Source organism: Acyrthosiphon pisum, chromosome A3, assembly GCF_005508785.2.
Source record: "Acyrthosiphon pisum isolate AL4f chromosome A3, pea_aphid_22Mar2018_4r6ur, whole genome shotgun sequence".
Classification (NCBI taxonomy): domain Eukaryota; kingdom Metazoa; phylum Arthropoda; class Insecta; order Hemiptera; family Aphididae; genus Acyrthosiphon; species Acyrthosiphon pisum.
In genome coordinates, this window is record NC_042496.1 from 5,305,965 (window position 1) to 5,318,042 (window position 12,078).

Below are 12,078 nucleotides of genomic sequence, written 5' to 3' on the forward strand. Positions count from 1 at the left end.
ATAGTCAGACCACATTTTCAAATTATTGAATTTTTTTGTACTACTTAAGGAGTGTTCCGAGGTACAGGTAGGTGTTGTGAAAGGTGTGTGATACAAACTTCTGTTTTTCAAATGAGAACCTGCCTCCTCTATACTTGAAAATTTAAATTATTTAGTGGATAATATTCTTTTTCAATTTTAATTTACCTAATTTTAAACTTGAACGAGTAGTTCCTCAGGAAATAAAATTCGATGAGCATAAAAATCCTTAAAAATGGTTTTACAAAAATATAGAGTAGATGTAATATTGGATCTAGTATATTTTATTATACTTGGACTATTTTTACAAATTATTAATGTTGATATATTCGTCACTAATATTATTTACCAAATAATTTACAGCGGAAAGGTGGGTTCTTATTTTAAAAACAAAAAAGTTTGTATCTCCACTGCAGGAAACTCCTTAAGTAGTACAAATAATTTTAAGAATTTGAAGAACTTGGTGCATAAACTTGTATATTGTATAAAATAATATTTTTTCCTATAAAGGATTACACAGTGAATGCACCACAGACATAGGTATAAATTAATTAATATAATTACGAATATTGTATATTTTAAATAATATTATCTGTGACGATTACCATTATTTTATTATGTAAAGATAGTTTGGTGTTTATACTTATCTACTATCTATGCTATCTATATTTTATATACTATAGCTACTATATGATATATATACAATATACCTACAACCTACTTATATACAGTGTTGGGTAGTAACGTAACGCAAATTATAAATTACTTTTACAGTAGTAATTTCATTATATTTTATCTAAATTAACGCAAATTTAACAAAATTACTTTTTAAACGTATTAAACATATTTCTATAGATAACGTGTTATTTTTCACGTTATTAAAATAAGTTATGAATGTGCAGTATACAGCGCATACTACTAGGGGCTAGGATATTTGAGAAAAGTTAAAAATTAATACAATTTATTTACGATTCCGAAAGTTTTAGATAAAATCAACAATATTACCTATCAAAGAACCCAGGAATTAATACTAATACAATTTATACAGTATTTAATACCCAATACTTATTAGTCGTTATGGACGGATCTTGTAATTAATTAAAAAGTAACTATTTGTAACGCCCCACTTTTTGAATATAAAAGTAACGTAACGAGATAAAAATATTATCGGGTACATAACACGAATGAAATTTATTTAAAAAATATTGAATGTAACGAGTAACGTCATTTAATTACTTTTGAAAAATAATTTACTCAACAATGCTTATATATTTTTTATTTATAGTCTATTGACGTTCTGATATAAAACCAATAATAAAAAAAGCAGGTAAGTGGATGTCGCTCTGTTGTACGGTAGGTTACAAATGGGCCATTGTATAATGGTTGTATTAGACTTGAATTCAATGATATAATATCATTGTATAAGAAAAACGATTCTGAGCGGAGACAGTTTGTCAGTCTGGATATTTTATATTTTGTTATTATTTATTTTATCATGTAAGTTAAATTAATATAAAAATATTATAATTTTTTATTCGTTTCTATGGTGATAAACAAAACGTTGGAAATTAAAATCCCATTTTTAGCGTTTTTTCGTATTTTTCTGGTGGTTTTTCCCGTGGCATTAAATAACTATTGAGAAAATCGGAAAATGACCTCTCTAAAGTACCATCTTGATCCAATTTACTAAAAGATAAGGTACTATATGTTGAAATCGAAACAATCCTTCTGGAAGAAATTTTGTATACAGGATATAAAAAAAAAAAAAAATAAACACCACTGTAAAAACAATAGTTTCCTCGCTCCGCTCAGAATCTAAAAAAAATACAGCTGATGGGGGGGGGGGCATGGCCCCTCTGCTCTCCTGGCTACGCCACTGATAACCAGTGTCTTTGTAGGATAGATCCACTCATGCTGTCACTGTAGATCTCTACCGACAATATTTATTATCTCATATCCGTATTGCGCATATAGTGCGTATAATAATATACGTTACCTGGGGGGTGGTGGTGTAGCTGGTTGCAACTGAACGATTTTGTTCTGCGACACACTATATGATCTTAGCCCGTTTCCGCAGGGCATGAAAACACTGACGTTGTACTTATGGGCTTCGAATGGAGGCAACGGTGGTGCCGGGGGAATATTCGGTACTTCTACTTCCACTTCGACAGTGATTTTATCCGTGTTAATTTTCTCCAAAGATTGCGACAATAACGCTGCAAATATACACATGCATTTGTTTTTTTTTTATAAATATTCACAACCAAATGTTTTTATGGGACGCGTTCTATTTTTTTAGACACCAATAAAATGCATATAATGACTTAATAACCTTTGTTTGGTTTTCTTAATATGAATGATTCTCACGAGTGCTTTAAAGATGATGATAATGCAATAATTCTATCCATTATAGAGTAGGCCATTAAATGGTTTAGCAACATATTATTATATATTAATGAAGTCTGCAATCTTTTAAAATTGATATTAAAAGTAGTACAAAATAATAAACATATACATACAACATGCGTTGTGATTATTTTGAATCTGTTTAGTGTAATTTTGAGCCAAAAAGGCAATATAAATATAATTTCACACTTAGAAAATATATGTTTTTGTCAAAGTAGTACCGAAAAGCGTATAAAGTATTGAGCTATTTAATTAAAATGTATATTTATGGAAGTACTAGCTGACATGGCATATACTTTGGTATAGCTAGGTTTTTGTGATTATTAATTTTTTAATAGCTTTTAAGTGTAAATTATATTATTTTTTAATTAAAGCCATCCCGACCGGCGTTGTCCGTGAGATTCGCTTTACTATCAAAAAGTGCAAAAAGTTGTTCCACCGAAACCGTGGTTTGAACTCGAGTGTCTTTCAGTACTATAATAGACTATAGACGGGCATATCGCATTAATAATAATAATAATTATTAAAATCAATAGCAACCATTTATAAACAAAAATGTCCATCGTAAATCTCAAAATCCCAGTTTGAGAACCTCCACGGGTTTGACCTCGTATTTAAAATTTAGTCTATCTTTTTTCCCAAGGACTAATCTATCTATGTATCAAATTTCATCGTAAATGAACGGTTTAGGAATGCATAAAGGATATAACTAAGTAGAAATATTTATAGTGTTATATATACATAGCTGATTGGTTTCGTTTTTATATTATTCACTAGGAAAATATTGTAATGGAATAACGAAGGAAACAGTTTAATTAAAAGCAGTCGATTTAAAAATATATTAACTCACTAGAGCTGGTTAAAATGTCAGTGGCAAAGTTGTTTTCTGGTGACCATGACTTTGGTCTTCCGCCGCACTTCATTAAATCGTATCCGCTGATGTCTAATAACTTTGGAGGCATCAATCGTGTCGGCGGACTCGGCACGACTGGTTCATTTTCTTTGTCTAACCGATCTGGTGGCGTGGCGTCTTTGTCACCTTCGCTCTGGGACCTCGGGGTGTCCAAAGCCTTTTTCGGTGAATTTGGGGGCGTGATGAGGCCTGACGTGGCCACCAAGTTTGTCTCGGATTTGGAGCGCTGTAATTTCTCGCGGTTTTTCATCGCGGCCAATATTCCTTGATAAGTCTCTAGCTGTAAGATGAAATGCTTGTTAGGTTTAATGCAGGTGCGTTTAGACTGAACGTAGTCGAGCGCTTTTTTGAAAGACCAGTTGTAGGCTTTCATAGCGTACGCTATTACGACGCTCGCAGACCGACTGACGCCCATCTTGCAATGTACCAAGACTTTAGAGCCTTCTTGTCTGAAAAATAAAACAAGAGTTGAACACAATAACATTGATATTATAATATTATAAATGAGCGGGAGTTCAATATATACTCGGCTTTTGTGATGTATTTATAGGTGTTGTCCCAGTGCTTTAATAAATCAGTCTTATCATCGTCGTACACCCTAACGTTGAGATAGTTGAACGAGCCAGGGAAGAAATTGTCGATTTCTCTCGTCACATTCAGTATGTGTCGTACTCTGAAAACAAAGGAGAAATATAATTTATGTATATAATATATTCAGGTACGCTATGATAGCGGAGGACAACTGTTCGAATTGGATCTATTGGAATATAAGGTGTTTGAAATGTCATTTGTTCCAATAATATAAAATGTTCGATTTAAAACAAGTATTAAAAAAAATTAACATTATTATTTAGTATATTTTAACAGTTAAAAACGAATTTATAATCAAAATAACAAAAGTTAATTTTTTTAAATTTTTTATCTAAACTAGTTAATAGTTATAGTTTATTTTATGATTAACTTAATAACTTAACTTAGTACCAAGTTAAAGTGTCTATTATAATAAATTAACTTTTTTTAGTTAACTTAAAAAATAAACGATACAAATGATAGATAACTGTAGTTAAAACTAACTAATAAATTTTTTTGTTATTTTAAATTTTAAATTAAATTAGTTTTGACTAAAAATTATTGATTTATTGAAAACGTGCGACTGTTTGAAAAAATAAATATAAATTTTTCACGGACCACTTTACGTACCTATATACCATATTTTATTTTAAACAAAAATGTATAGGTAGTCATACAATTAAGTTTATTTAAGTACATAATTGTTAGGTATATTAATTTAACAATGTAACTTAAAAACAAACAAACGACATTTTCATTATTGTGAAGGTATTAACTTAAATAAAGGTGGGTAAGTGGATGTCGCTCTGCTGTACAGTAGGTTGCAAGTGGGTCACTATAATGGATGGTGTTAAATTTGAATTCAATGATATAATAATATCATTATATAAGAAAAACGATTCTGAGCGAAAACGGTCAGTCAGCCTATGATATTACTAAGTATATTTGATGATATTATTGTGAATTAAGTAATTTATATATAACCTATTTACGTTAGGTTAGCGTTATACATCAACAATAAATCTTGGTACTATCATAGATATATAATAGTATACTTTAGAAGTTTCAAGTATACCCACGAATAATATTATACAATCACAACAAAATAACTAAAATAGTTATTCCATGTTTTTTAATACGTAATTTCGTCCAAATCTGAACTTAAAACGACTATAAAAATAAACTGTGCTTATGTATTTCTTAGAATTTTTGCTAACAGAATTAAATGTTTACGTGGAATCTTGTTTTAAATTTTCAATCCTTAGATATAAAAGATGAAATTTCAACTTCAAATGTTTATAAAAAATAATTGTGCATATGTATTTTTAATATTTCTAAACTGCTATTGTAACAATGTATCAGAAGCCTTGTATTAATTTTTTACACTTTTTGGCCCAATAGATAAAACTTAATTGATATTTATAGAAAAGAAAACTAAAAAAATTGAAAACTTACAATGTCCGTAAACAGCTCAAAAAGAGTCAAATTATTTTTAAAATTTTATTGTATATAGAAAATGCTAATGTTAACATTCAGTAAAATTTTCAAGTTTCTACAGTCACTCGTTTTTTTAATTACAACAAAATAAGAAAATCGTTACGTAAGAAATCGAGTGAATATCAAATGTTGTGAAAATATGAATTTCAAACGCTCATAAAAATTTAATTTGACTTTCTAGAAGACATTTTTTTTTTGGTAAAGATAGACAAACTTATGAATGATCTTGTATTACATTTTCAAATCTTAGATTTAAAAGAAAATTTTTTATGAATTTCTAACTCAAAATAATTTGCAAATTTTCGTCATTTTTACGTATTTTGTCAATATTTGAACTTTAAATGCTTATAAAAAAAATTGTGACTATGGATTTTTAATTTTTTTCATCTGCCTTTGAAACAATATACTAGGAGCCTTCTATTAAATTTTCAAGCTTATTTAACCAACAAACAAATTTGTATTGACATGTAAAGAAAAAAAACCAAAAAAAATGGAAACTGAATATGTCCGTAAACAGCTCAAAATAAGTCAAAATATTTGAAAAATGTAATGGTGTATAGAAAATGCTAATATAAACATTCAGTCAAAATTTCATAAGCCTACGGTAATTTGTTTATAAGTGGCATCAAAAACTAAAACCAATTTTCTCGAAAACAGATTTTGCGTAAAAATTCCCATTTTCCTTGATTTTTCTTTTGTTTTTCACGGCGCTTTTGGAAACTACTGGGACATTTTTACTTTTGAAACCCCAAGGTACCAACTAGATTCACTTTTCTATCAGAAAAGATACGGTTGATGAAAATCTAAGTATTTTTACTGTCCTAAAAGGTAATGAGACACAAAAAAAAAAAAATAAGAAAAACACACATCATTGCAAAATCAATACATTCATCGTTTCACTCAGAATCTAAAAATGAATTGACTTATTTTAAGCCATAATTATTAAACAGCTTTCAGAGTTAAATTTGTTGTTTGTTACTATCAATTTATAACTTAATGTTAATAATGAATTATTACCTGTACTCTAATTAGATAATTGTTTTAATTCATTTTCTCACCTTTGAAAAATAACCAGAAGTGTGTATTTACGTTTGAATTTGATTTACTTCAAATATTATAAAATTATGATTTGAATTCGGAATATGTGACTTTTGAATACTTTATAATCGAACAAGTTGGTATTCTAACACGTGACTCGCCTTCGATATAAGAAAATATATATACGAATATACGATGCGTATTATCATTAAGTATATAGGTGATTCGATATCATAGTATACTATGTGTATTGTTTTTTTATTATTACTGCTTATATTATACCCGTTTCGGCTGAGTTCGTCGAGGTTTGATGCATTCCACTCGGAACCAAGGTAAACGTGAGGGAATATTCGCGTTGCCGCATCCATCTGGCCCAACACGGTGAGCATTTCTTGGTCGATGAACGGTTTATATTCACCCAGATCCATGTCTAGCGTTTCTTCTAAACGACCCCTAATGAACTTGGACGTTACTTCATCCAGGTCTACGCTCATCATGATTTCTTTCAGGGCACTGCGTATCACGCGTTCAGTTTCTTCGCGTTCACTGGGTCTATAAGTAACGACGAATGGATAATGCGAGCCATAAATAAAAGTACATGTAGGTACTAGATAAGAATTATAGTTATTGTTAAACTATAGACGATCAGACATCCAGACTTACTTTGTCCTCAGTGAATCGGGTGACGGAGGACGACGCGATTCAATCGAATCCATAGCGTTCCATTCGTTCAGACATGACTGGTCGGAGGAGATTTGTTTTTCGTAATGCGTTATCCAATCGTGGGTAAGGCCGCCTTCGAAAAAGTTGTGTTCACGGGCTTGAGCGCTCACCCGGTGTAAGGATTGTAGAGCTGACCTGGAATAAAATTATACGGAAATTAATATCAAATATAAATTACTAACGTTTATAAGTTTTTAAATCTAATGACAATTGTTAAAAAACATATTTCAATTTAAGAATTAACTATATCCACCCACCATAAAAAACTATGGGTATCTAGTTCAAATGCTAAAATACCTATGTTATAATGTAACATGTCTACTTTATAATGGTCGCTTTTAAATTTATTATAACATACTAATACATCAAAATATATAAAAAATTATAAATATTTAACGATTATTTATTTTATTAAGTGTCAATATCGAAAAAACGATTTGAATATTTATATGATTTTGAATATGTTAAAGAGTTTGTACTCGACAAATAAATAATCGTTAAGGTGCCTAGTACCTACGGTACTACACCTGTAACGTTATTACAATAATAATCGCGATCGCGTTTTGACAGTTTCAAAACGACTGCTAAAGTGCAAACGTTTCAATAATGTTTGGCCGTTTCTCAAGATTTAGTACAGTTTGCGTTTCAAGAGTTTTGTTCTCGGTGCTCGAGTCTTGCATAAACACACAAACATATTTATATAATTATTTTTTTTAAATTATGTCTTACATGTGGTTATATAGTGTATAATATAGATACTATAATATATCGTGTCACGCTGCAATATTCATAAACGCAAGGTTCTCTAATATTTAGCATATTATATGGTAGGCAAGTGCTTTCTTTTATATAACAACCAAATATAATAGTACAATCAAAGAGTATACATGAAAGTATTCGGCGAAACCCACAATCGTTTCTTCTGCAACTATTGTCTTCGGCGCCTATCGAAGAATAAAAGCCGTCACATTCACACACACACACACACAGCAGTCAACTCTGTGGTGCCAGTACACCTGTGTATGAAGTTTGAATAACAACGAATCGTCAAAATATCATAAATCATCGGAGACAAAAAAACAAAACGAAAAAGAGCACTACGGTCTACGATTCATCAACCGTTAAAATTTAAATGAATAAACAGCTTTCTTTCTCGTGGGTATAATATAATATGCAATGTACAGCGAGACGACTAGACACTTTTTTATTGTTTGTGCGTAAGGCCAAAAAATCAAATAATAACCGACTTGTGAGGGACGCAGAGAAAGCCGATGTTCGTTTCTTTCCGAATTGGCTAGTGGCCATAAACGCGGGCGCGCACACGTACATTATTTTTATATGATATTGTTCGGCGAGCCCGTCATCTCGTTGTCCTCCTGCAGCCGTCGCCGGAGATAAGCTTGTCTATATAAGCAATACATACGGTCTCGTGTAAGATGTAGTATATAATAGTGCGATTGCGTTTTTTTTTCGTTCCGAGAAAAATATATTAGTATATACGTACTTGGCAACGTCTTGAAGGAAACAACGGCGAGTATGATTGCAGCGTAATATACGCCGACACGTAAAATGATTAATGCATGAGCTGTAGATGCTGCACGCGTGCATTATGGCGCATTGAATTTAGACTCGAACAGGTTCGGACAAACGGACGCGCGCGTATATTAGCGTTGAGACAGTCGTTGGATGTATAATATAGATACCTACCTATATAGAGATATGTATATTGTACAGCCTATACGATATGCGGGTATATACGCGGATAATCCATTTTCTAACTGAAGTTGGCTACACTAATTTTCAAAGTAATTTTTTGCGTTTTGGAAACACATGTTTTTATGTAGTTTTGAGTATTTTTTATAACACATTTTTTTTTTACACACAAATTCATATTTTATCTAGAGAGAACTGAGTAGAGGACAATATAACTTTTGAGGGTTTAGTACAATAGTAGGTACCCCTTTCCATTACACGCTCTGCTCATCTAACTTGAAATACTTATAAATAAAAATGTTTATTCCATATTTGAAATACAAGTACGTATTATGTCGATAAATGATGTGTAAGCATCAACATTTTTAAAAAAGTAGGTATCATTTCAGGCTAGTAAATAACAAAATGTCATTACAATAATTGACTTAAAAATGAGAGATCAATTATCGAGCATCCAGCATATGAGTAACACGACGTAATGTATGCTGTTTTAGAATAATATATGTATATAGGTATATTGTGAACATTATACAATGTACTGCAGTAGTAGAAAAACCAACTGAGAACTACGTAACACTCGTAAGCACCTATAGGTACGTTATTTAACCTTTCGTAGGTTATGGACCGAGTGGCCTCCAGTAGACATTATATGGAAAATCTGACACAGATTAGAATATTTACGGAAACAAAAAATCTCAATCGAAAAAAAAAGGAACGAACAGTTAGTTCCAAACCTGCAGTTGACGAGTATAGATATATATTATATAGGTACATTGGGTATTCGTCGTTCTGGTCGTATGATTTTGCTATGGTACCGTTAAATGATTTACGGGATTTAAAATATTTTTCAATCATGATAACTTTCTTTTATATTAGCAAGCAATAACGTGTATAACCGTTTTGCAGAGCTGCATGTGTTTATACGACGAGGAGCGATAATTTTTTTTTACCGATTTGTTAATACAAATATAGTCGAGCTTTATATTAAAAAGGAGATTTAAATACCGAGATGTTAGAACAGTGGTGCCCAACCCGTGGCCCGCGAAGGTATTCTATGTGGCCCGTTACGAATTTTCTAAAATAAAAACAATTTTAAAAATGTATGAAAACATTTTTAAATTATTTATTTTCATATATTATTTTTATTTAAATTTATGAATTCATCTAAATAATTATTCCAAAAAATACAATTATAATGACAATAATAAAACTAAAAACTATACAAAAATGTTTTACTCTTATTTTTAATGTGAAATTTGAGCTTGTACTTCTTTTACTAATAATGAAAAATCTGGTTAAAGTTTAGTGGTTCCAATCCTCAAAACTGAATGAATGTGTTCATCCGTAAGTCGCGATCTATGAACCGATTTTGTTTGTTTCATCATAATTTATAGACCATTTTTCATTAAAAATTCGGCAATTATCATTATATTTGCGTTTTTTTCTGTCTGACTTTTTCATACGGAAACTTAACAATTAAATATCGATATCACCCCGCCCATGTACTTAAAATAACGTACTGATTTAACTAATGGTGTACCTCAATTCATAATCTTTTCAATAGACAATAAAAAATAAGAAAACAAGTCCAATATATAAGATTATTTTTGTACTTTTATACTTTGTGGCCCGCTTGAAGATAATTGCTTACCAAATTGGCCTGCCAAAGAAAAAAGGTTGGGCGCATCGCTGTGTTAGAACAATAAAAACGATCGCATATGGACAATATACCCTATACAGTTTACATCTGCGATCAGCGTGTAAATATTAAAGACGTTATTTTTAATCTGATGACGAGATGATTTTAGCGAAAAGTTAGGTGATCCGATGATGACAGTCGTAAACGCGGCAATTAATATATGAATATTATATAATATTAACGTCCTGCGCTGTAAATAAATAATGCTTCTCAACGATTCTTGAAATTAATTTCCTTCGGCTGCAAGCGCGTGACGAATGGCATATGGTTTGATCAATATATTATACATTATACATCATGTTATTATTTATTATATAATACTATATTACAGAGTTCTTAAAGCGCGTACGTTATATACATTTAAACATTTTTGATTTGTTATCTGAAAGTTTTTTCTGTTCACGGCCGTTCGGACGTGAAACGCCGACAATGCATTGAAATCTAAATGGAATCCCGTAATAATCGTAAAGGAAGATAAAACCGGGCACGTATACATAGATGTCTTCTCTTTGTGTCGCGCTCGGGAAATTGGGAATGCTTACATAAGAAGTATATAATAATAGTAATAACTAATAAGTATAATAACATAATACGACACCAAGAACGAATTGTATAATATAATTGTCGTCGTAGCTTGCAACGGTTGTTGGTATTATATATATATTTCGTTTGGAACTCCTTATGACAGAATTATGTCCTCGTCGCGCCTCACCTGGTTATATACTTATATAGTTATATATTATGCGTTATATACGTCATGAATCATGATAAATTCAACAGTGAACCGACGTAATTCCAAAAAATATTTACCTTTTTGAAATTTAATGTGATCATAACATTTTAACGTATTGCAGATATCTAAGCTCATTTAAAATCAAATGTTGATACTTGATATAATAGTACCGTTGTGGTTTCACTTACAAATAAACTGCGGCTAGTATAATAAAATGATAAATTATGTGTATTATTCAACATTTACAAAAAGAGTTTATCATAATATACTATTTGAAATAATTAGAGGTTTTTGTTAAAAGAATCACTCTGTACATTCAACATATATGAATACAATTTATTATAACATGTATACATTGTATTTTTACTGTATATATATAGTTGCTTTTCATGTACAACAGGGAGCGCGTGGTTCTACATAATAAGCAATTGGAAAAAGCCAATGTACTCGTAAAATCCGTATACACCGCAGTTATTACACTGAGAAGGGGTAAAGTTTATGGAGGGTGGATTATTGTGTATAGGGGTGGTATATGTATGTAGACGTCGCGAAAAACAGGCGCCACTATAATCGCATTTTAATGGTGGGGTCTCGATGAAAAATAGCTTTTTTTTAAGATTGGACACGATACCGAACCCTGCACGATTGGTTTAGCAGATAAATATTTTTTTTTTTCAATTTAATTTACCCACGACTACTGTTGTAGTGCAGTATATATTATACTACAGTGCAGTGTATTAGAAAAATAAAACTTCAGCAATAATTCAA

The 12,078-nt window shown here is 30.9% G+C and overlaps 1 protein-coding gene across 4 annotated transcripts in view; it reads right to left on the reverse strand.

Annotated features, from left to right (window-relative positions):
* The window catches only part of LOC100168094 (protein phosphatase Slingshot), a 68,774-nt gene that overhangs the window by 2,701 nt on the left and 53,995 nt on the right, over positions 1-12,078 (reverse strand). For all 4 annotated transcript variants that reach the window (XM_016803008.2, XM_008182720.3, XM_008182714.3 and 1 more), the window contains exons 6-10: positions 7,106-7,300; positions 6,725-6,994; positions 3,864-4,010; positions 3,275-3,786; positions 2,015-2,234 (exon numbers count right to left, since the gene is read on the reverse strand). In XM_016803008.2, the coding sequence (XP_016658497.1) occupies positions 2,015-2,234; positions 3,275-3,786; positions 3,864-4,010; positions 6,725-6,994; positions 7,106-7,300 (1,344 nt within the window). The remainder of the gene's footprint in view (positions 1-2,014; positions 2,235-3,274; positions 3,787-3,863; positions 4,011-6,724; positions 6,995-7,105; positions 7,301-12,078) is intronic.